General features: G+C 37.5%; 2 protein-coding genes across 3 annotated transcripts in view; both read right to left on the reverse strand.

Moving 5' to 3' along the window:
- LOC307157394 (uncharacterized protein) overlaps positions 1 to 26,873 on the reverse strand; it is a 210,261-nt gene that overhangs the window by 87,256 nt on the left and 96,132 nt on the right. The gene's annotated exons all lie outside the window — the stretch shown is intronic.
- Positions 157 to 26,207, reverse strand: LOC307157355 (uncharacterized protein). The gene is made up of 3 exons (XM_079869245.1): positions 26,152 to 26,207; positions 25,428 to 25,576; positions 157 to 4,610 (listed from the first exon to the last, which is right to left on the reverse strand). Exons 2-3 carry the CDS (start codon positions 25,510 to 25,512, stop codon positions 3,214 to 3,216), a joined length of 1,482 nt encoding a protein of 493 aa, XP_079725371.1. The 5' UTR covers positions 25,513 to 25,576; positions 26,152 to 26,207; the 3' UTR covers positions 157 to 3,213.

Genomic DNA, 26,873 nt, shown 5'->3' on the forward strand with positions numbered 1-26,873 from the left:
GATCAAGAAGCAGCAGAACTGAATTTTTACCACTATCCGCTGCAAGCAAAATGTCATTGAATACTTTAAGCAAAGCAGACTCAGTGCTATGATGGGCAGAGAAACCAGATTGGAAAGGTTCTGTTAATTTAGCTGCATTCAAAAAGGAGATCAATTGTGAATATACAACTTTTTATATAATCACTTTTGTGATTTTTTCCACTTTCCTTATGTCCATGTATCCATTGGCTGTGTCCATGGCAGGAGTTTTAAGACCCAGGTACATAGTTCTGAAATCCAGTAGGATGGGGACACCAAAAACAGTTTGTAGTGCTTTGTTGATTTCGAACCAGTATTTTTGAATCACCAAACAGTCCCAGAACACATGGTAATGATGCGCCTCCTGACAACCACATTTTCTCCAACACTCAGCATTTCCCTGTGAAAAATGAGTGCTTTGACAAGGTGTTATGAAGAAACGAGATACACTTTTCCAACAAAATTCTTTCCAGACATGTGATTTCGTGGTTCTCCACTGTGTTGTACATATATTCTCCCATTCCTCATCAGTCAAAGTGAAATTGCCTTCTCTTTCCAATTTATTTTTAACATATTGAGTCAAATGATTTCCCAAATTAAGACATTTATATATTTTTGATATTATTCCCCTTGAAAGTTCTGATTTATATGCCTTAATAAAGATTTCAATCAGAGGGTTATAATGGTCATCCTTTTGTTTAATTTCTTGGTTATAATAACTCCTTGTCTGTAAATACCTGTAAAAGTCCTGTTTTTCCAAGCCAAAGGATTCCCTCAACTCATCAAAGCTTTTCATTTGGTTTTCTTTTTCAATTTGGTAAAAAAAATCTTTATACCCTTTGTGATCCAGACCTTAAATCTCTGGTCGGTTCTGTTTGGTACAAAACCTTGTTCATAAGCCAACCAACTTAGGATTTTAACATCTTTGTTTAATTTGTATGTTTTGATCAGCTCTTTCCAGGTTGTAAGCACCGATTTTACCCATGGATTCTCAATTTCATCCAAATGACTCAGCCGTTTATCGTCAGCCAATAAAGCCTGAACAGGGACCTCCGACAAAACACTACACTCAATATTTTTCCATTGAGCTTCATATTTTGAATCACACCAGTACAGCAAGTGCTCTGAGATAAAGTAATCTTTCAGACAAGGTAAACCCCATCCACCTTTTTCTTTTGAAAGTTGTAAGGTTTTAAATCGGATGCAAGGTTTTTTGCCTTGCCATACAAATCTTGAGATTGTTTTATTTCACTCATCGAATAAGCGATTGGGAATGGAAACTGGGAGAGTCTGGAACAAGTAGAGGAATCTGGGCAAAATGTTCATTTTAATTGTTTCAATCCTTTGACTTAGACTTAAGTATGGAATAAGATTCCATTTTTCAAGGTCCTTCTTTATATTGGAAAAAAGAGGGGTATAGTTTTTCGTTAGAATTGCTGATAAATCTTTATGAAGAAAGCGGAGGTCTCCAGTAGAAAAGAATTTCAGTCTTCTCAATATTCAATCTAATCTGCCCTCTTTATCTTTATACTCAAAGCTCTGTTCGAAAGTTATTCGGCTTGAAATCATTATTGAAACTCCCCTCTTATGTCTACCCTTGAGTGAGGAAAAATACAGTTTATTATAACCGAGATTAATTAGTTTTTGATGTTTTGAATCATTTAAATGGGTTTCTTGCAAGTATATAATGTCTATTTTTTCGTTAGTATTCTTGACCGTTTGATTGTGTTTAATATGCCGTTAACATTAAAGGATGCTACTCGTAACTTATCAGATGCCATTGTTTCCCTTGATTTCAATTTACCACCATTGAAAAATCGATATGGTAAAACTCTCTGGTCAAACAGAACACATTAGAACAAGAACAGCAACAACAATTAACATAGAAAAAGAAAAACAGCAACAAAAAAAAAAAATTCGTACAAAAAACGTGTGACGATTCCAAAACCTGATCAACTAAAAGATCAAAACTTGGAGGCGGAGCCCTCTCTAAGTGAGGGCCCTCCATACCTTACGCTCCAAAATTGGTTATCCAATTGCGTGCAGTGAGATTTTCAAATGCATGCTTGGTGCCGCCCCTCGAGCTGGGCGATTTTCATTACTCGATGCCAGACCATTAATCTGATTTGGGTCTGGATTTCCAGGCAAATTTCAAACAGCGAGTGTTTGAAATAACTTCCATTTGTGATCCGATGTGGATTCTGATCACCGTAAAAGACATACAAAAAAATATATTTATATGTGATGCAAAACGCTAACTGTTTTTTTAGCAGTTAGCTTTTTACCAATAAACAGCCCTCAAAGTTTCTCAGATGGTGGAAAAATGATAGAATTTACCTTTATCTACATTTTTTAATGTGCATGCTTTTGAACTAAAGCCCCATAGTTTTATGCTGTCCTGTGACTTCAAATAAACAGAAACAGATGTGACTGAATAAGTACGTGTCCTCCCTCTTTTGTGAAATAATGGTAAAAAACACTATTTCTGTGCAATCCTGACACAAACTAATTATTATCAGTGTATCACTTTTTATTGTAAAACTGTGGTAAAACATTGATGTCTGGATTTTAAATATTTTAAGTAAAAAATAAAAACACATACATTCATCACGTTCATTTTGCGATCTCGCTAGTTTCTTAAAACTTAAAACTTCCCTTTGTTGGTGAAATGATGGGGTTTATTTAAAACAATGGTTTTAGTAAAGCGCTGTGGAGCTTCTGACCCAATCTTGTGATTTTGGCCTCAGTGATACAGAACAAAGGCTATTAATCCCCAAATGGCCCGTTGAAAGTTCAGACTCGCAATGGGGCGACAGTGGCAAACGGCTATTGCCAGAACTCCACGTCTCTGTATATTTTAATCAAAAACATCTTTCTGTTATATTGTGTCTTTATTATTTTGCACAGGCCTACACAGTTTTATGTATTTTATTTGATACAGATTTATACTTCTGTTAACATGTAAAATTTTAACTAGTTCATTCTTCATTTGACTAATCAATAACATTGAGGGAATCTAATTCTTGACCCTGGCTTATTTACTTCTCTCGTAGTCACTGGACATTAATTGGGAATTCGGCCCTCTAAGGTGATATAGTACCAAAACAATAATCAGCACATTATACAGTCTCTCAAACATAAGGAGTTTTCTGTCTGAAACTCATTCCACACTGATGACATACAAAAACAATTCTCTCATACATGAATACTCATGTGGTACTTAAGGGCTATTTTATACCTAAAACTTTTTCCACAGTGACCACATGTAAACGGCTTCTCTCCAGTGTGAACTTTCATGTGCCGGTTAAGGCTTCCTTTTCGGTTGAAACTTTTTCCACACCGTTGGCAGGTGAAAGGCGTCTCTCCAGTGTGAATTCTAATGTGGTCTTTAAAGTGTTGTTTTGAATTGAAACTCTTTCCACACTGAGGGCATGTGTAGGGTTGCTCTCCAGTGTGAAGTCTAAAGTGGACTTTAAAGTGTCGTTTTTGAGTGAAACTCTTTCCACACTGAGTGCACACGTAGGGTTTCTCTCCAGAGTGAATTCTCATGTGAACTTTAAGTTTTTCATGTTGATCAAAACTCTTTCCACACTGTTGGCAGGTGTAAGGCTTCTCTCTAGTGTGAATTCTAATGTGTTTGTTAAAACTTCCTTTTTGAGTGAAACTTATTCCACACTGTTGGCAGCTGAAAAGGCTCTCTTCAGTGTGAATTCTCATGTGGCATTTAAGGTTTCCTTTTCGATTGAAACTTCTCCCACACAGTTGGCAGGTGAAAGGCGTCTCTCCAGCGTGAACGCTCACGTGGACTTTAAGGTTTCCAATTTGAGTGAAACTCTTTCCACACTGTTGGCAGGTGTAAGGCTTCTCTCCAGTGTGAATTCTCATGTGCCGGTCAAGGCTTCCTTTTTCAGTAAAAGGCTTTCCACAGTGAATGCATGTGTAAGGCTTCTCTCCTGTGTGTATTCTCATGTGTCTGTTAAGACTTTCTTTCAGAGTGAAACTTATTTCACACTGTTGGCAGGTGTAAGGCTTCTCTCCAGTGTGAGTTCTCATGTGCTTTTTAAGACTTCCTTTTAGAGTGAATCTGTGTCCACACTGTTTGCAGGTGAAAGGGCTCTCTCCAGTGTGAGTTCTCATGTGGACTTTAAGGTTTCCTTTACAACTGAAACTCCTTTCACACTGTTGGCAGGAGAAAGGCTTCTCTCCAGTGTGAATTCTCATGTGTCTTTTAAGGCTTACTTTTTCAGCAAAAGTCTTTCCACACTGTTGGCAGGTACGACGCTTCTCTCCTGTGTGAACTCGCATGTGTCTGTCAAGGTGTACTTTTTGAGAGAAATGCATTCCACACTGTTGGCAGGTGTAAGGCTTCTCTCCAGTGTGAATTCTCATGTGGACTTGAAGATTTGCATGTTGGTTGAAACACTTTCCACACTGTTGGCAGGAGAATTTACTTTTAGTTTCTGTCTTTTTAGTCTTTTTAGTCTGTGAGCAACTAAAAGTTCTTTCTCTTGTTATGAAATTATGATTCTCATATTGATCTTTCTCTTCCATTTCATTCAGTACTTCAGTCTCCTCTTTCAGCACCATCAGGTCTAAGGCGAAAAGAGAAAAATGCAAATTAACATCAGTTTAATGGCACAAAACAACAGAAAACAAAACATTTAGACATGTAAAGCATTAAAACCAAAATACAACTAGATCCCATTCCCAAGGCCGCCGAGGGTGTTGCTCAAAAAGTTTAATCTGGATCAGAATAATCTGGATTTGGAAATCCCACGTTTTGCTCTCCAGGATCTGGTAATCCATTTGACTTTTGTGCTGGTTTTTCAAAGCAAAATTGGATTGGATCACCCAGATCGAGATACACACTTATTCAGATCAACAATTAACCCTCTAGGCGCCACGGTCGAGTTTACTCGACAAGATGCGGCACTGAATAAAACAGCCGATTTTGTCAAATAGGGTGTCAAATTTCGTTCGACTTCCCCTCCACTAGTTGGCAGACATGTCATACTTCATCCCCGACTCAAAAAAACGTCATGCTTCTATACAAAATATTCGAGCTAGAGTGCATTGAATCAGTGCGAACAAAAGCGCAACTAGTGTGCGAGTGAGCCATTTTATCAAAGCAATAATGTCAACGTCAGCGAGTATTTGCATTAGATTATTATTATTATTATCTAATGGCATCAATAAAGCTCACCCGCAATGAAGTGTTGGGTCTTCTATTCGCGGACCCTGATTCTGAAGGGGAATAACGTTATCTGCCTTCAGAAAATGACGGTGATTCTGAAAGTGAAAGTATGGTCCTACACCAAGCACAAACGGTGAATCCTTTGCCTAATATAGATGGTCCAATGTACGCGAGCTACCACCAGGGGGTGCGCGAGAGGAAAAATGTAATGGCGGACTGTTTTTTTTAAGTGGGATTTTTCCATACAATAAAAAAACATGAACAGTAAACATTTCCTTTGTTAATTCCTTTTCCTTTTATTTTAAATAAAAAAAAATATAATTTATTCGTTTTTGATAAAACAAATATATATGAAATGCACAACGACACACCTAAAGTCGCTCACGCACATACAAGCAGTGTTGCCAACTTAGCGCCTTTGTCGCTATTTTTAGCGACTTTTCAGACCCCTTTAGCGACAATTTTTCAAAAAAGCGACTAGCGACTAATCTAGCTACTTTTTGAACAAACCTCAGTAACCTCCAAATGTTGCCAGCATGAGTCCTGCGAGCGCGAGATTTGCTTTCTCACACCTCTCTCTGCGTCTACACTGTTCTGTGAATGGCTGAGAGCAGAAGCACGGCAGCTGACAGACATGAATGAGCAGTGTTGTTTCCACGGATGGACTTATCACTTATCTTTTGTTTTATATTTAAAGAATTTAGTTTGAGCATTTTATTTTCCTTTCTTGTGCTTATTACTTGTAATACTCACTATCACAGTGCTTTAGTTCACCCAGTTCCCGAACTCTCTCAGTTCAGATAATTTTACACATAAAATAGTCATTCAATCTACTCGTTCGTCTGACAAAAAAATATAGTAAATGAGAACAGCTTTATTGGACATTCGGCTATATAGCCTATATTATATTATATTATGTTATGTTAGTTATATTAAAATATAGTATGTAGGCATGATTTTAATGAGAAAAAACATTAGGCAGGCAGAACGCAAGTACGCCGCGATGACGTCATGAATATGCTAATTGACGTATGACGTCATCTAGCGACATTTAGCTACTTTTAGGGGAAGCGTTAGCTACTTTCCTTTGAAAATAGTTGGCAACACTGCATACAAGCAAACTACACACACGAGACGCGCGGAACTCATATGAGACGCGTGCGCGCACACACAAACTCTCCACGCACATACTTATATGAAACGCGAGCACACACACACACAAACTCGTGCACAGACACATACGCATACTCAATGTGACCCGAGCACACACACACAAACTCTCCGCGCACAAACTCATATGAGACGCGAGCACACACACACAATACCATAAAGATGTGGAAAAGTCGATCAATCGATTGTAATTTATCCTCTTTTAATTTATTTTATGTTTGAGCCTATGCTCTTTGTTACTTAATTGTGTTGTGGATCGTGTGTAGGCAAATTTTCTTGTCGCACTTGAAAAGTATCAGATTGATCCTCGTTTTTATTTATTTAATCTATTTCGGAGCCTATTCTCTTTAGTGTTGTGGATCGTTTGTAACTTCATTGCAATTTAATTCAATGTACTGTCGTTCTAATTTCCATAACCGTTGTGTTATGATGATGATGCTAGCTCCACGGTCATTTACGGTCATTTAATATTATGCAATGTTTCTTTAACGCGGCTGAAAATAACCGTGCTTTCTGTTACTGAGCCTCTGTCTGTCACTCGTCCTCTTAAAAGTGGAAGCTTGTACGTAGCTTTGTTGCATTATATTGAAACTTTGTTGATGTTGTTATTGTCGTGTGTTCTGGTTATTTGCGCATGATTAAACATGAGTCTTTATATGGCGATAAAACAAAGCTTTGTTGTGTTATTTTTTTGAAGTGGGGATTGGGGGTGCGCCAACCCGCTTGGGACATAGAAGGGGGTGCACAGGAAAAAAAGTTTGGGAACCGCTGGTCTATCGCAAGACCACACCATGAAACACTACAAGAAATGTCACCTGGATGGATAGGGAGTCATTATCTCTACAGCAAAAGCCCTGCAACATTCTTTTTTTTTTTTATTAGTAATGATTTACACTGTTGATTTACTATCTATTTCCCTGACCATTTAGTAGTGTACAATATGTGTTCTTTTTTGTGTGTTCATGTCCTTGTGATGTGTGCGTCTTTGTCAGCTAAAAAAATAAAATCAACCAAAAAAATAAAAATCAACAAAAAACACAAAAAGAAAAAAAAAATACTAACATTGTCTCTCATCTTGCCTCGTCATCTCACTCATGATCTGTGCCTTGCCATGGAGAGTAAGCTTTTGAACTAAACAGGTCTTGTCTACTTGTGTTTGTGTGTCATATGAATAATATATATGTGCCCCATACATGGAATCAGAGTGCCTACTGTATGTAGTAAATGGAAAATCTCTACAGCAAAAGGCCAACCGCTACATGCATTCGGTTTGTTTCTACCATTTATTAGTAATAATTTACACAGTTTGTTTACTACTTACTATTTACCTGAGCATTCAGTATTGTGCAATATAGCATACAGAAGGTGAGGGACATTTTGGGGGGAAAGAAGTGCTGCATTTTATCATTTAAACGTGACTTTTCATGAAAATTCTATAATCCAAGATGGCCACCACCATATGACATCATAATATGATAATTAGATGGGAAAATGTAATCCCTACATAAACTTTGGGTCATCCTTAATATTTCTCTAATTTACAGAAAGTCTCTATCTTTTATCACTTTTAAGATATAGCCTTTTGAAATTAAGATGTCAAAATCGAACATTTTTGGAAAAAACCTCTGGCGCCTAAAGGGTTAAGATGCAATTATTAGAAACTACTCTTGACTGGTTCACCTCTGAAGATTGTCTCACTGTAAGATACAATGATAAAAACAAAGCAAACAAAAAACAACAGTTAAGAAAGCAATAAGGTATGAGAGACTGTTCCTCCAACCCCTTCAGTCATCATTCATGATACAACATTCATGGTTACCACACAATACAAATATTAAAGCCGAGAAATATATATCTATGCAACTTTCATGAAGTAAAATCAATAACTTCCATCCTACCGCCTACTTCCATCTACGAAACATTAATCGCCTCCACCCCTCCCTTACCCCCCAAACTGCCGCTGTCCTTGTCCACAGTCTCGTCACTTCCCGTTTGGACTACTGCAACTCTCTCCTTTTTGGCCTCCCTCACAAATCCCTTCATAAACTTCAACTGGTCCAGAATTCAGCTGCCCACATAATAACTCGAACCCCCTCCATTCACCACATCACTCCTGTTCTCCAACAGCTTCACTGGCTCCCGGTCCAGTTCCGTATCCAATTCTGGATACTGGATAAGTCCTTCTGTTAACATTCAAGGCCCCAAGGTGAGGGGGGAGCCCAGAGGACAAACGTGCACGCTCTGGAAATTATCACGTGAAACGAAACAATACCCAATCAGAAAACGAGCTGACGAAAGACTCACCTCCAGTTTGAACTTTAACATGTAAAGTCCATGTTCACACTGTCTCCACAACTATCAAAAATGTTCTTTTTTGCCCACTTTTTTTAACAATACAAACTGAAGGTTTGATACAGATCAAAACCAAGATTTGATTTTTGATCCAATCTGATAGACAAAATCTGACCAGATTACTTTTGAACAACTGGGCCCTGGTCTTCACCTCTTAGAATCCTACACAACCTACAACAGTCTTCAAATGGGGGAAGACATGAACCAATGACTGAAGACACTTGTGCTCAAACTAATTTTGCATTCCAAAGCTTCATTTATCTGTACATTTTTATTTTATGTATATTTGTTTTTATTTATTTATTCATCATTTATTAAAAAAAAACCAAAAAAAAAACCCCAGAGGATTAACAGAGCTCAAACACTCCACTATCATTTCGGTCCCCAACCCCCCAAAAAACATCACTGGACCCCTGTTGCAATTTTCTTATTTATTAATATTGCAATTGCGATTTTGGCAATTGTTTTTGCTTTTTCAAACATGCTACATATTAAGTGTATTCAGTGCGCAAGAAGTGCATAACAAAACATTTCACAATGAAATAACATTAGTACTAACAGCTTGATAAACAAAACTGTAATAAACTGTCTTTAAAACAGACAACATAAAATAAATTAAGGTTAACTAACCTAAATTCCAGTCATAAAAATAAATAAACTTCAAATTAGTTTTTCAGTGCACACACACTTCACAATGAAATAACACTGTACAGTAGTATTAACTGCTTGATAAACAAAATTGTAATAAATTATGTCTTAAAAACAGCTAACATAAAATAAATTAAGATTAACAATTCTAAACTCCTGTCATAACAATAAATAAAAACTAACATAATTCAAAACCAAAAAATAGATTGCTCTCTTAAAAGTTTAAGTTTTTTGCAAGAAAAACCAGCATGTCCACCATTTCTGGTTTTAAGCATGAATGGTGACGTCACCACATTTCCCCCAGTACTAAACACTCTCTCTGAAGGTGAGCTGGTGGCAGGAATACAAAGATACTTTTGTGCAACCCTGCTCATTCTTGGGAAATTTATCTGATGGAGTCTCCACCATTTCAGAGGATCGTCCTCACTGTCAATGGATGGAGAAAGCAGGTAGCTGTTTAGCTCAGAGGTTATGGCTTCTTCAAGTTGCAGAGCTGCTGACATGGCTGATGTCTTTTTGAAGAAGCTTCCTAAGGACTTCCTTGCTTTTTTGCCTGGTGAAGGTAGATCAATGTCAGGATTCTCTCTGCTTGTGCTACTCACAGATTCAGATTGTATCCTTTGACATACTGAACAGAAAGAAAATATTAAAAAGCCATAGAAAAGAGTGTTTATCTTAAGAGATGACCGTTTCATCCAGTTTACATAAATTAACTCACCTTGTGGGAACTCATTTCCATATCAGACATGACCCTGGCCTTAATGTTTGGAAGTTTATCCTCATCAGTGTAGCTGGTTTTGAATCTTGGATCCAAAAATGTTGCTATATCCAGAAGCTCTTGGGTAAGTTTCATCCTGATAATATTTGTTGATGTAGTTAAGAATTTTTGATTTCGTGGTCTTTGTCAGGTCAGTATCTTCATCCTCCACTGCAAGTATCTTTGTGTTCAACAGATGAAGAACTGGTTTCACGTAGGATACACTGATGTCGTTTTACTGGAAAGGGCATCTGTGAACTCCTGAAGTGGACCCAGTGCCTTACAGATTCTAGAACATCTGTATCTTGCCATTGTGTTACTAGGTGTTAATGCATTAGCTAAAATGAACTAACAATGAACAATACTAATACAGCATTTATTAATGTTAGTTCATGTTAATTTTAGCATTTACTAATACATTATTAAAATCAAACTGTTAACATTAGGTGCGCTAAAGTTAAACTGAGTTAAACATGCGCACAAGAACGTTGCAGTATTCTGAATTTAAATATAAATTAATTAATAAAATCACAGCCTTACACGGTTTAGATTGTTTTGTGATTGCGATTAATTGCACAGCCCTAGTCTGTGGATGATGCAGTCAACATGGAACTCCATTATATACTGCAACATCTCGACAGTCCTGGGACTTTAGCAAGGATCTTATTAGCAGAATTCACTAGGGCTGTGACGATAACCGCATTACCGCAGTAATGAGAAGCCTACCGTGGGGTTGAGGTTATTACCGCACTTTATTTAATTTTTTGTGCACGTGTTTCCATTCTTTCATCCACTGAGATATTTGGGTCAGGATGAAAAAAGCTCTTGCACCGGTCACGAAGCTACACATATATGGGCTTCACTTTGCACAGGCGGTCTTATTCAGGGGTACTTCTTTTCTTGATATTTTCCGCATCCACCTTTAGATCGCTGATGTGAAGTGCATTGGAGATTGCCTTGAATCTTGATGTTTTGATCTACTGATGCCGGAAAGCTAAAATTGAAAAGCCGGGATCCATTCTAGTAGTCTGGCACTGGTAGCTTTACCAGACCCATGTACAGAACAACTGAAAGGAAACTAAACAAGTCCTTTTGGCACATCTCCTGCTTTAGTCTCCTTGTGCTGTTCTGGTGCTCAGCAGAGTAAGCATTTTTTTTTTTATATATAATGGTCTGGCAGACATCAGATGAAAAAAAAAAAAAAAAAAAAAAGAGTTGAAATAACTCTAGAGGGCTGTAATCTTTAGAAGTGATAACTTGAGGCCCAGGCGTACGTTCTGGCTCGAAGATGGGCTCAGGCGGTACAATGTCAGGCTCGTCTGAATCATGCCATCTCTCTTCAGTATCAGAAAGAGTATCTGAAACAGAGTCAGTCTGTCTTCCTCTTCCTCTCACACTGCTTCTTCCTCTTCCTCTCACACTGCTTCTTCCTCTTCCCCTCACACTGTTTCTTCCTCTTCCCCTCACACTGCTTCTTCCTCTTCCCCTCACACCGTTTCTTCCTCTTCCCCTCACACTGCTTCTTCCTCTTCCACTGCTTCTTCCTCATTATATATATATATATATATATATATATTAGGGGTGGAGCCGAACCCGAATACGGTATTCGGAAAGGCACAAATAATGTGTTTTTTCAAATACTTATTTCGAACAAATACTTTAAAAATATTTGTATTTGGGAACAAGAAAAACTTTATATCAAAAAGCTGCGTTTCCTCATGAGACATGGCGACCGGCGGCGCTGCTGATGTGGTGGCTGTAAATCCACTTGTTGATAAGAAAGGAGGAAAGAGCCACATATGGAAATAATTTTGGATTAGGCTAATGTCACGTTGTCATAAGGGGCCGTTCACATAGCGCATTTTTTTTGAGCGTGCAGATTTCAAATGTAGGCGCGCGGCAAGCGCGCTTATAATAGAAGCCAGCGGCGTGCTCGTTTTCCCAGGCGCGCCTATGTCCGTGTTGCATAGCAACGACAGACGCCATGAGAGAACAAGCGCTTGTGGAAATGAGAAAGCGGTGCGAAATGCGCTCTCCATGATGACGAGTAAGTATCAGCAAAGAATTAATTGATTTCTAGCTCTGCATTAGCTTTAGATATATTTATGGAGATGAGAAATTAAATAAAAAGCCATCATTATGTCATTAATATCAGTCCGTCAGAAAAGCAGTTCTAGGCTTATTCTTGGCTGGATAACTCTTAGCAGGTTTAAAAAGCCCTTTTAAAATTAAATATGAATGCAGTTTTGGATTAAATAAAAGTACAGTAAAGTCAAATAAAACACGTTTTATCTCCTGTATAGTTTGGTAACACTACAAAAAGATACCATTCATTAACATTACTTAATGCGTTATCTACAACAACACATTGAGTGAACAATATATTTTTACAACATTAATTAACGTTTGTGAATGTTATTTAATACAAACACTTGATTGGTCATGTTTGTTCACTTTATTCATTGTGCATTAAATAATGTTAACAGAAATAATGTTAACTTTTGATTTTAAAAATGTATTTTTAACCCCAAGGAGAATAATTGCGACAGTATAACTATTGTTTATTGTTAGGTCATTTTATCTAATGTTATCTAACAAATGGAATCTTATTGTAAAGTGTTTTTAATACTACAGTTTCCATCTTTCCACTTTAATATATGTAAATTTAATCTAAATCAAGCTTTGGTACCGAAATTGGTACCGAGAACCGTGGATTTTCACTGGTATTGGTACCGAATACTGAAATTTTGGTACCGTGACAACACTAGTAGCTTTGTTAGCTCGGTAATTTAGACAATAGGCTGTTGACAGAGTAACATTAACGTGTTCGTAGGTAACGTTCCTTGTTACATGTTCATTGCTGGATTTATGGAAAAACATCAACCAATATTGCATATCCATAATTATTATAATGTATATAATTAAAGAATACTTACACTATAACGTAAATTAGAAGTGTAACACAAAAAAAATTGATTTTTACACCTATTTTGAATTTTACTCGAATACAAATACAAATACTTTTACCCCCTCAACAAATACAAATACAGATACAAATACTGGCTGCTTTGCACACCCCTAATATATATATATATATATATATATATATAGATAGATAGATAGATAGATAGATAGATAAATGTCTGGCTCATCGTTGTTGGACTCATTCTCTTCTCCTTCCAACTCTTCTTCACTCGACTTGCAAAGTTCTTCTACAACTTCCAAAATGCTGTAAAACAGGGGTGCCCAACCCTGCTCCTGCCGATCAACTGTCCTGCACAATTTATCTCCAACCCTAATCCCTGCTGTAAAACCTTTGTTTCAACCTCTGTGGATCCATTGTGAAGTGTGCAGAGTCAGAGTGCAAATGAAATGGATGCTCCTAGTGCTTGCAGGTTTCCCTTTATGCATGTTTATAAACTTCTAGCAGCATTTTTCAAACATCACCTGGACATGTGGTAGCAACAGGTGGTAATTTGCCTTTAATTGGATGAGGAATATTGAGGAGTCAATGTCAGAAAACAGCTCTGGCTGCTCTGGTTGGTTACTGAGACTTATCTGAATATCTCCCCTGTTCATTACTGCATAAAGCTATGAGGGTGGGCTCTTTCTAATCAAAAATCTTAAATCAAACGTAGCTACTAGAGTGTTGTTACAGAAACTTCACAAAAAAAAGTTTATTTCATGTGTGATCATACATTAAATTTTTTACTGAATACTTGCAACATCAATCAAAAATAAATATATACATATTCAATTTATTCTCAAAGTTTTAGACAAAAACTAGAATAGATGTTTTGTTTGAATTATTGTCAACAACAAAAAAAAAAAAAAACGACTGTGTGTGTGTATCACCTTTTTGTAACAAAAGCCAACTTCTTGGTGATTTTATTTATTTTGCTAAATTTTCTTGTCACAAATTTATTAATTACTGTCACTACATAATTTTAAATATAAAAATATGAAAAATACAATCTCTGAGGTTTCCAATGATATATAGTTTGTCAAGATTAGTTTAGGTTTAGGATAGAATATTACTGTTTTAAAAATGCAATGGCTTTGGGCCCACCGGTGGGCTGGTGACACTTCAGGGGTTAATGTCATCATGGATGAAAAGAAAGAAAGGAGATGTGAGTTGGTTAATTCAGTAAATTAGTTCAGGTCAGAATAATCATATTTTCTGTCTACACCTGGGGCCCGTTCTTCGTACGTTGCTTAAAACATCCGAGATCAAATTACACATCCAAGATTATATCATCGTGCTAATCATGATCTGGCTAATTAGGTTCTTCGAACACACCTGCCGGATATGATTAGTATAGCTGGATTGAGTTATCTGAGATAATTGCGCGTTCATGCGCTGGTTTAAAAGGGGATATGTATGGCGTCATTTTTTAGTCAAAAGTTATGAGCGTGTAAGACATGCTCACGAGCACATTATATTATTTCACACGCGCAAAAATGAACCTTCAGCTGGCATGATAAAAGTACTCGCGCACAAATTCAACAACCGAGAGGTGTACAGGTAGCTGCGAGCGAGCGCCTGGCATACTCTCATGGGTTAACTCTGCTTGTACAGTGGAATCCTGCTCGCGCGCAGCGGGCTTCTGCTCGCGGAGTGCTGTTTTGCTCGCGCAGTGGATTTCTGCTCGCTCAGCTGATTTCTGCTCCCTCGAGTCTACAGGACTTTTGACAATTTGGGGGCGGAAACCAAGGAGGGCACTGACCCTCTTATGATTGGTCACTTTCATCATGGAAAATCTTGGGAAATCCTAACCCCGCCCACCTTCTGACGCAGCGCGCGTCACTCAGCTCGTTCTGCTACTCCGGTTATCTCTGTGTATATTTTAGGCAACGAAATATGTTATAAAACACCACACTATCTCTTTTCGTTTTCATTTAAAGAAATCTTAAACATTATAGCCACACAAATGTGGTTCAGGCAACGCGTATTGATTATATTCACTGCACATAACGTTTGCCTATTTATGAAAAAACGAAATATAAAACACAAACCTGCCTCTTTTCGTTTTAAATATAATATAAAAATATTAAACATTTTAATATGGTCCAGGCAATATGTGCATTTGTACTAAACAACAGATTTTGCAGTAAACACCATTACAGATCATCTTCGTTGTATTAAAATTTAAAATGACAAAACTCAACCCAGTCTCTTTTTGTTAAATTTCAGTTTGATCAATATTAGCCATTATAAAAGTATAAGTAAATGGTATAAGAAGCTATACAAATAAAGCAAACAATTCAGTCAAACACACAAAGTCAGCGCTCTAGTCTAACCATACAACGATGACCGGGTGCTCGGCACTCATGTACCCCGCCTGGAACAGCCTTTCCTCGGCTATAGTCGTTCTGACGTTCGCCGCTTTCGCTGGCGTCTCTGTAGTGGTTAAACATGAGATATAATTCGTCTTGTGTATATCTAACGGGCGATTTTTGGTCTCGTGAATCTATAATTTATTCCCTGGCCAATCGTTTTGGCTGAGGGGAAGTTTCATAACTTTATAAGCTATTTAACATTACCATTGTATGGTTAGACTAGAGCGCTGACTTTGTGTGTTTGACTGAATTGTTTGCTTTATTTGTATAGCTTCTTATACCTTTTACTTATACTTTTATAATGGCTAATATTGATAAAAGTGAAATGTAACAAAAAGAGACTGGGTTGAGTTTTGTCATTTTAATACAACGAAGATGATCTAATGGTGTTTACTGCAAAATCTGTTGTTTAGTACAAATGCACATATTGCCTGGACCATATTAAAATGTTTAATATTTTTATATTATATTTAAAACGAAAAGAGGCAGGTTTGTGTTTTATATTTCGTTTTTTCATAAATAGGCAAACGTTATGTGCAGTGAATATAATCAATACGCGTTGCCTGAACCACATTTGTGTGGCTATAATGTTTAAGATTTCTTTAAATGAAAACGAAAAGAGATAGTGTGGTGTTTTATAACATATTTCGTTGCCTAAAATATACACAGAGATAACCGGAGTATCAGAACGAGCTGAGTGACGCGCGCTGCGTCAGAAGGTGGGCGGGCTTAGGATTTCCCAAGATTTTCCATGATGAAAGTGACCAATCATAAGAGGGTCAGTGCCCTCCTTGGTTTCCGCCCCCAAATTGTCAAAAGTCCTGTAGACTCGAGGGAGCAGAAATCAGCTGAGCGAGCAGAAATCCACTGCGCGAGCAAAACAGCACTCCGCGAGCAGAAGCCCGCTGCGCGCGAGCAGGATTCCACTGTACAAGCAGAGTTAACCCATGAGAGTATGCCAGGCGCTCGCTCGCAGCTACCTGTACACCTCTCGGTTGTTGAATTTGTGCACGAGTACTTTTATCATGCCAGCTGAAGGTTCATTTTTGCGCTTGTGAAATAACATAATGTGCTCGTGAGCATGTCTTACACGCTCATAACATTTGACTAAAAAATGACGCCATAGATATGTATCGATGGTAGAAACATTGATCAGCAACGCTGCTATTGGCTGCTCAGCGTGGCTAAAGAGCGCGCACAGTTTTTTCCTCAGCAGAGCAAGAACTAATAGTCGAAGTTTATTCGGAATTTTAATGTTTAATCAAAACGCCAGGGAACACCTTAAAGTCTGCAAAAGCCAGGAGAGAGGGCTGGCAAAAAGTAGCAGACAATTTAAATCCGTTAGAAGTGGCCATGTTAGATGTTTTTATCACTTATTAGCCTATATTTTTGTATTTTAATAATTGCATAATTACTTTGTTCATTGTAATGTCACCACACTAGAACATGGGAACAAATAAAAGTGAAGTACAAAAATATTCTACATAATGGTAATTTTTAGTTATATAGTCTCTTCTATAAAAGGCACTGTTAAATAAATGGTGTTCTGTTTAAAAAAGCAACCAAGAAAAAGGCTGAGAAAAAAAGAAAAGATCTTAGTAGCCTACACTGTAAAATAATTTTTGCTGCATTAAATTAAGGATGTATAGTCATTTAAACTGTTAAATCTTGAGTAATGATTAACTGCTTTGACTTGTGAAAGTGAAAACTGATAAATTTATGTTAATGTAAAAATATTTTGCCATGAGTTATTGATCACATTTTTCCAGAGTGTAGTTCATTGTAATGACATTGTGTTTTCCTCTTTTGTGCACTTTTACATAATACACCAACACTTGTATCTGTTCCCAAGAAAGTGGTGGCTGAAATATGTGCAGTAAGTGGACATTTTCTAACTTTCCAAAGGAAAGAAAGTATAAGACTTTGTAATGTCCATTTGTTTCCATTGCACTGGACAGTGAATAAACCCTCTCAGATAACTGTCATATGGAGGACTAGCCTACCTGCAAGTGCATAAATAACTTTACTTCATTTATACTTGAATGCTTTATGGCTGCAATATAAGTTGCAGGATTCCACATCTACAGAAAGGCCTACAGAAAAGTCTGCACACACAGAGGAGACATAGGCCTACAGGTGGGCAGTGTATAGCCAACTTTTCCTTTTTATTTGTTGCATGAGGCATGTGTCTAATATCTCTTGTTGCAGGCACTTTACCACTGGCTTTTCTTTACAAAGAACAATTGAAATAAAACTCAAGGAACTAAGCATATTTGTCTTTTATTAAACATTTACTGAAAAGTGTTTTTTTTTTTTTTGGCAATGTTGTGTAATATGGCACATGCAACAAAGTCACAGGCCCTGTCAGGTGTGCAACCCTCAGACTTTTCAGACACTGAAATCTTCCCTTTAGTTAGCCAAAGTTCATTTCATTGTGTGCCCTTGTCCTGGCTAGAGCTGCATTGTAACTGGTTTGGGTCAGGGAATGGGGTCATGAAACACCTGTCTGCAGGAACATGTCATAATCACCTATGAAAAAATGCAGTTCTGTTAGGATCAATAAGTGTATGTAATACAGTGAGCTTGATATTTAATTGTGGAACTTTCCTTACCACTTTCAAATAATGTGCATAAATGTGAATCTCTGAAAATTCTTAAGTCATGCACAGATACTGGCCATTTTGCTTTCACATTTGTGATATAGGAAGATTTTAGTCAACTGCCTTTTTTTATTTGATATAATATTACTAATATGGAATATTAAGAATCACAATAGTAACTGGGCTGCACATTTACATTGTGAATCCCCTTTCTGTTCACATAATCCCCTTCATTGAGGCCTTGATGGCAGTCTATGGTCTAGCCTATAGTCTATGGTACCAATAACGTTAGTGAAGCCTGAGTGACATATACTGTAATCAGCATGGTCATGATTGCATGATCTTCATAAAAAATTATGATAGCCTAAAAAAAAAAAAACTGCTTTACAACATTGGGTCTTAAGTGGCTTGGAAATGCCACAAAAAAACCTAAAACTGTTTTTTAAACCTCAAAGTGCCAGGTAAACTCAGCACTTTCCATCAAGTTCTCCGCATCTCCAATAGTGTAAAGGAAAGAGCCACTTGCAAATAATCTTAGGGCAATGCAAACAGTTTGTGCTTGTAGTTAAAGCCCGACTCCGACAAGTTGAAAATAAATGTGCGTTTCCAACAAATGAATAATGTAAACGACAATCTCACGAGTCACGAGAAAAAAAAAATATATCTCAGAAAGTGGACTTGGACTTCCCATATCAGCTCCGCTTATGAAGCCGCAGTCTATCCTGTTAACATGAAATAAGCTGCTCCCAAGCCGGTTTAAGCTTGCGCACCTGTTGCTATGACAACAAGTCCAGGATGAGCGTCGAAGAACCAAACAATCCAAGATCATGCCAAATCGCCAACAATCAAATCCATCTAACTGAGTTTGCGACGTACGAAGAACAGGCCCCTGTTGTTGTTAGCCTTACATTGGCATACACTGCTGCAAGGTAACTTCAGACTGTTAGCTAAATATTTATGTACATTCTGTGTAGCCTACTAGAAAAATATTCTAAGGGACTGTTCGTTATTTATTTAAGGGGCCACCGGAGGAGTTTTGAGATCTGTTGTCAAAAAAGACATGACCCTCCCTTCGCCAGCAATAAATTTTTCTATGACCCTCCAAAATGATTGTGAAAAAAGGCATGACCCTCCCCGATAATTTATTGATTAGCCTACTTCTGTACTGGTTTGCGCTTGGCAAAGATGTTCAGATAGCCATTGTTTGTTTGTTTTTTAAACCATAAACTCTTGCTTTCTCATCTTACTAGGGCTGTAACGATAGACCAAACCTACGATTCGGTTCGTATCACGATTTTAGATTTGAAAAAAATCATGTTTTCGGTGCTGATGCGGTGTGACTCGTTCAACATGTGGGTGGTGTTGCGAATAAAGCATCTAAAAGCTGTCACAAAGAACCGGCAAAAGTAATGATTATTAATATGTCAAATATAGCAAGGAGACATTTTAATTGTTTATTAATAAACAAGTGTTTTCTGTGTCTACTGCAAAGATGAAGTTGACGATGTGTCGCGATCTTCTCAGAAATGCACATTTCATAAGGAGAAAGCAGTCTGTTTTCTTTCGTCATGAATTGTTCTGTTTAAAAGTAGACATTTCAAGCTTTCTATATATTTCTCAGGTCTGTGAGGCAATAGCCTACCTTACTCTGAGTTTCGGTTCATTTATGAGACAAGATCCAGTTCACTCGCCCGCGCCTCCGTGTCATGATTATCTATTTTCTACTAGCCTATATTTAGACTACTTCTTATTTATTAAATCCAGATGAAACATTGATTAAAATTAAGATAAAATTAATAAAAAAACGAAATTCACTTTAAAGAAAGGCTTTGTGCTTTCTGTTTGAGGTCTCTGTGAAATTTTTAAAGTCGCTTCAGAGCAGTCATGTCCGTAATGGAGAACTGTCACGCCCGTAACATTTTTATTATTTTTTTTTCACATAAATGCGAACACGATCTGTGGAGGCCGATCTTTATTCATCCAGTTGGGTATATATCTTTTGGTTTGCACAGTGTAATTTATAGAATTACTAAAAAATATTTTGCCACCTAAAAGTTAAAGATTTTTTGTGTCACGTCACATGTATATTTCCCTCATATTAAATATAAAACACATGTGTAGACTGATATTTTTCTAATGTCTTGACTCCTTTCAGACGTTTCAAAATATTGGTATTAAATGCATTTTCTGAGAATTTTTATTTTAAGTTTTGACTGCAAATGTCACATCCATAACACTGGAATCGCCGAATTTTAACGAATTTATCCTTAACTAGTTTTTGTGGTGTAGGTCTATGTATTTTATGTTAACTTAAATAATACTAATAGTAATTTAAAGATGTGGTAGCCCTACATCTTACACATCGTGGAAACAAAATAAGAATGGAAACTAAAATGCAGTATCGCCCTACAGCGCACATTCTATCAGCTGCAGTTCTGGCGCCTCAGTCCCAATACTGTAAAACTCGATGTACGTTCACATCACATGTTAATGCAGCGGTAGAGTTACACTCACAGGACACTGTGCACTTAACAAAAGTTCATTATTTGCTTGTGCTTTAAAGCTTTGCCGGGTAAACATTTCTTTGGCATTCTGTTCTGACATGATGCACTTTTTCTAAGCGCGAACTGAAGTGCGCGCGCACTGTCAAACAGCCCAAACTGGATTTTTGTTGGGTCAGACCCATCTGATATCGAAGGGGGGCTGATAACGCGAGATCAACATGGAGCTAAATGGAAAAAAATAGCACCAAACAAGCCACTTTGAAATGTTGCTGTTTTCATGAATATAAAAGTTGGGTGACCCTCCCCCTAGACTAAAAAAAGTTGGATGACCCTCCCCTCAACAAAGAATAAAAAGACATGACCCTCCCCTATTTTCCTCCGGTGGCCCCTTCCATAAATACCGAACGGTCCCTAAGGCCTATCATGAAAACGAGTCCACTTTAAACCGTAGCATTTTCTGTCAGCAATGTATGACAAGTAGTGCTGTCAACGTTAACGCATGCAATTTAATTTTTGTCCAGCTTTAACGTGTTCAAATGTTTGTGCAAACAATACTCTATATTTTAAACTTTAAAATAGTCTCATGCAGAAAAAAACATTTATGTCCACTAACGAAAAATGGAGACGCCGGTTGCTTTCATGTCCGTTGTGGACATTAATAGGCAAAACCTCTGCAAAAAAAAGGAGAGAAAACATGAACAAATGGAAGGACAGAGCAAGGAAGTCTTTGAGGGATGCTGAGAAACCATATGTGAACCGGAGAAGAGAGCTAAAACGAGGAAAAAGTCCACCGAAAAAGGTATATGTACAAAGTATCTACCTAACGTTAGCGGTTACAGTCAGAGGGGCATGTAGGCTACTGGGCGTTGTCTACTACAGTTCATATAGCTCACTCTGTTTAATGGATCAATTCATGACTGGGTCGAAATGAAAGCTGTACTCCTTATAACCACGGAGAAATGAATCGAAACGGTTTAGCTGCGTTTGATGTCCCTAACGTTAGCTAGCGGGATAATGTTAGCTGGCTAGCCAGTTACTTTTTATATGTACGTTACTTTGTTTTACAGTCAGGGGGCATATTACTGGGCGTCTAACGTTACTACAGTTCATACAGCTCAGACTGTTTAGCGCAGGGATGGGCAACTTCGGTCCTGGAGGGCCACTGTCCTACAGAGTTTAGATCCAACCCTGAAAAAAATCACCTGCCTGTAATTTTCTAGTAATCCTGAGGACCTTGATTAGCTTGTTCAGGTGTGTTTGATTAGGGTTGAAGCTAAACTCTGTAGGACAGTGGCCCTCCAGGACCGAAGTTGCCCATCCCTGGTTTAGCGGATCAAGTCATAAATGGGTCGAAATGAAAGCTGAGAAAATGAGGATTCAGGGGACGTTTTTAAGCATGTCTCTACTCCTTATAACCACAGAGAAAATAATCTAAACATTTTAGGTGCGTCCCTAATGCCAGCCCAGCTGCGTCACGTAGGCTAACGTTATAATTACCATTCACTAATTGTGTAAGCTGTTATATATTCTAGCTAGTAACCTTAATAAGCCTGCTAATAGCTCTGAAGTGTTTTATAGCTGAAAACGCTAATGTGACTTTGTTTCTGTTAAGGGCAAGGTGTGCAAGGAGATGTGTCCCAGGCAGTGTTCAAGCCTAACAGACCAAAGAAAACTCCAGCTCTTCACAGAGTTTTATGCTGTCTCTTACGAGAGGCAGCAGGCTATCATTCTTTCTGGCGGAGTGATTTGCTTGCAGCAGTGGTGAGGAGCAGAGAGTTCACTCAGAGTTGGAGTAAATCACTCCGCAGAAGTAGCAGTGCTTCGCCTTCTGAGAATATAGTTCCCAGTATGTATACGGTTAGAAGATGGCTGTGTCTCATGTGATCTTGTTATCTGTACACACTGTGACTATACAAATCACAACATGTAATAGGAAAATGTTGGCGTTATTTTGTCACTTTTTGGGAGCAGTATGCTAGCTGGAGCCGTTTACCTCCAGTCTTTGTGCTAAGCTAGGCTAGCGGTGGGTGCGTCAGACAGAGAGTTACGGCACGCACGGTGATAAGAAGGGTATGTATGGACTTATCTAACTCTGGGTGATATGGTTAATAAGCTAAAGTCCCAAAAAACTTCTAGCACAAGGTGAGTCGCAGACGACCACGTGAGCCTGACACTGTGATTACTAAGAGGAAGTACACCTTCAAGTACCATGTGCAACAAGGAGGCCAAAGACTTGCTGTTTGTAAGCCCACATTTATGTCAGTCTTTCAACTGACCAACAGTCGCCTACAGGCAAGTTTTATATAGCCTAGTGTTTTCCGTTTGTTAACTTTTTATTACATGCATGATTTTTTACATTTTTTATTACATGCATAATTTTTATCCAGTGGGTGAATGCCCACCTCTCCTGCTCCTGTGCACTTAAACCCAATCTGCACCTGGCACAGCACACCACCCCACATGCCTCTACGACCATGTCCATCTGTACAAGACAGCTGTTCCTGTCTTCGCCAGCACCCTAAAAGATGTGGCCCTGAGTCGGACCCACAACAGCACCCTCAGGAGCAACAGAGTCCAACAACCTCCACCCAGACCTGTAAGAAAGCACAGTATACCCCCAGAGAGAACATCCAGAAGACAACAGCACTTTCACATGCTGAGACCATCCCAGCCAGCACCTGACCATCTTCTCCCAGCCCTCACATAGGCCTGTCGCGATAATTAAATAACCGTCTGATCGCCATTATTTGATCTAACTGCGATTATTTCAGACAACCGTGATAATTGCGCTCTTTTATAGGCCTACGGCACAAGGGGGAGTCATCGACCAGAAGAAATAGGCAAGCACTAATTAAGTTTTCCAGCAATATATTCAAAGTCAAAGTCATTCAAGCCATTCCATAGCTTAATGTGAGGGACAGAAGTCTATTTACAAGTTGACGGAAACTCGTCTTCCCTCCTCTGCGGCTGTCAATCATTCTCCATTCAGTGTTCAAACAGCGCGCCTCGTCCGGTTACGGCAAGATGCACGGTAAACGCTCTCAAATATGATATATTGGCATTATAATGCAGATGAAGGGCTGAAGATTGCCTAAAATGATTTGTGCCTGTTGGATCACACACAGCACAAGGACTATGAATCAGCATCAAACGCACAATAACTGGAATTTAAAACTGTAAAGAAACAAATGATCAATAAACTGTTGGACAGATATACATTAGGATTTGTGCGCTCGACATTTCTTCGCTTTGTGCCTTGAACTTTTAAATGCGCACTTGACATCATTCTTCATACGCGCTTTGTGCCGCTCTGTTTGGAAGCGTTTCATATTATCATGGTTTTGCGCACTGAAAGATTATTAAAAGCCTATATTTTTTGTCATATCTATTATATCTTGTTGCCCCATTAAAAAGCTGCAAAATATATTTAAAATAAGCATAATTTAATTGTATATTATTTGTGTGTAGTGTATAAATACACTTCTGAATTCTTTACATTCATATATAAATACAAAATTGTTAAATGTATGAATACCTGAATTATTTTTATAAGAGCACTAATAGTGATTTGTTTGTATTAATATGTTTAGATTTTATAAGATTAATTTATAAGATTACATGTTTTCATACAATGTGTTGAGTGTTGATTATTATATCTAAAAATAAATAGTTTTAATCTGAAATTAGGCTAAAAGTCTAGGCTCTGTTGTTAACCTTTAAGGTTATAGTAATGTGTGGGCTCCCTATATAGTTTACAGCATTAGCAGATCTTTTTTTTTTTTTATCCTTGCGAAAAGTTTAATTGTAATTGAATTAATTTAAAGACAAAGACAGAATTTGTTCATTAAACCACTGTAAAAAAAAGAAGAAGCAATTTTAGCTTTCTAAACCCCCCCACCCCACCGAACCGAACCGAACCGAACCGAGATGTCAAAACCGTGGGGCATACCGAACCGTCAGTTTTGTGTATCGTTACACCCCTACTTAGCCCAGTTCATTCATTAGGGACCAAACAGAGATTTGGTACCTTTTGAATGAACTGGGCTAAGCTAAGTGCTATCAGAGTGTCGCCGCGCGCCAGAGCGATTGAGTGCACGCACTGAGACGAGAGAGGTATGTATCAACTCGTCTTAGTTAAGGGAATAACATAGTTTAATATGAAAAAACTGTGGAGTATCCCTTTAAAGATCCTGCCTGTCAGACTCTTACCTCTGATGCACATTCACTTGTCTACCAACATTGTATTAACAAAAACTAGTTTGGGACTGCCCAATAGCTAGTCTTTAATAGCTAGTCTTTACTATTAGTCATATTCTTACAATTTTTGTGTATGTTAAGTAGAGGGGGTTAATTTTTGTGTAAACTTATTATGATATGCCTATAATATATATATATATATATATATATATATATATATATATATATATATATATATATATAAAATATATAAAATATTCAATGTAAATTGTGAAATTACAATTTCAAGGGAATAATCGGCAATTATGAATTTTGTCATAATCGTGCAGCCCTAACCCAAAGCCAGCTGTTGACTTGCGGATGCAAACAGCAAATCGCAGGCTTGACCATGGAGAAAGAAGCAGGTCTACAACATCCATTTGCCATGTTTGAGAGAAAAGCAGGTAATGAGGGTGAACGTGATGACGGCAGCTTTTAGGATAAGTGTGCTGGGTAAAATGTGAGTACAAAGCAACATCTCCATGTGCTCCCTTGAAAACCAGACCAAAAATGTCATGTGCACCCCTGTGTATATTCTCTATTTCTGTAGAGCTGGACATTTTAATAAGGATCAAATGACTGAATTCAGCTTTGAGAATGAAACCAACCTGTTTGTTCCTCAGTTTCTTCTTGTTTCACTGTCAATGTTTCTTCAATCCTCACGTCTTCACTTTCCTCTTTAATAAATGCCATCTTTATTACAGTGTGTCACGAGGATCTCAGTTGCTTCACCAGCAGTTTTTTCCGTGTGTTTGTCCTGTTTAAGATGAGAATAATTAACAGAAAGAAAAATAAATCCACACTGCAAATTAATATACGAACACAAACTATACAGACATCTCATAATTAAGAATTTAATTATTTATATTTTGCATTACGTTTATAAATTACAATTAATAGATTACACTTTCATGAAAAAATGAGCAGTTGGTTTGTAAAAGTTGTTTATTGTTCTCGTTCATTTACTTCATTCATTTGAGCAGCTCGTGTCGTGATTCAAACGATTCGAATCACTGAATCATTTTGTAAAGAATTTGATTCAATTGACTCGGAGTGTCGAAAAGCTCGGTTTCTCCATCAATATTTACCAGTGACTGAATTCGTGTTTATGATAAACTGATTCACGATAAAGGGGAGCGAAATGAGACGCAAGTTTACTGTTTCTCATGTGTGTATGCGCTTTACTCACAAAAATATCCTTCATTAAAGTTAGATAAAACATTACAATGTTACATTTAATAGTAAATAGACTAATTTCACATCGCTTGAAAAAAACTATAAGACATTGAATGGTTTCTATCGATTTAAACAGCTTGTATTCTTTAAACAAACCTTTCTTCAGCCAGATACGAGTGCGGCGCAGCATTATGACGTCATGTCGCCACTCCAAAATAAAAGTCCCGTTCACACGCTGCTGTCTACAATCACAGAGGAGCGTTGAAATGTTTATATCTGTTTATAACTGTTGTTGTGTTTTTACTAGATAATCCTTTTTTAAAAAAGTAAACAATGACAAATGTGATACAAAACAAACATGTTAAAAAGAGTGTATGAGTTTATAAAGCAGAGTTCATACATATGAATCGAAATATGTATTTCTACATCATGTATACATGTATTTTTACCTATATTAAAAATGTGGACATATAAAGTTCATTTAAATCTAAAAACAGGTTTACAATGTGTAAAAAGAATCTTTCAAGAATCAGTATGAGTAAAAGAAGCAATAAAATTTTTCAAGTATAAATGTAATTCATTCAATAACAACAACTATTGCTAAAAGTTTACGTCCAATTAAACATGAAATAATTAACACATTTTTTAATGAAATCAAAAGTATGTCAAGGGGCATTTGTGTGAGTTTCTGCCTATGTAGTGATTGAAATCGCTCACTAATGAGTGAACAGACACAATTCACACTCCCTGCTCCACAGAAAACTCTGCACTATTAAAATCTGCCAGCTCAATAAATGCCCTGTTTATAAGTGATACACAAATAAGGAATTATTTCTTAATATTGTATTGTTTTGCATCAATGTGTTTTCCTGAAAGTA

Source organism: Squalius cephalus (genome assembly GCF_949319135.1).
Source record: "Squalius cephalus genome assembly, chromosome: 4".
In the NCBI taxonomy this organism is placed as follows: domain Eukaryota; kingdom Metazoa; phylum Chordata; class Actinopteri; order Cypriniformes; family Leuciscidae; genus Squalius; species Squalius cephalus.

What these genes read in the sequence shown, in the direction of transcription:
- LOC307157355 (XM_079869245.1), bottom strand. Translation starts at nt 25,512, where the DNA reads ATGGCATTTATTAAAGAGGAAAGTGAAGACGTGAGGATTGAAGAAACA. An exon ending in AGAAACTGAGGAACAAACAG is followed by an intron (nt 4,611 to 25,427) that starts GTTGGTTTCATT and finishes TTTTCGCCTTAG; the next exon opens with ACCTGATGGTGCTGAAAGAG.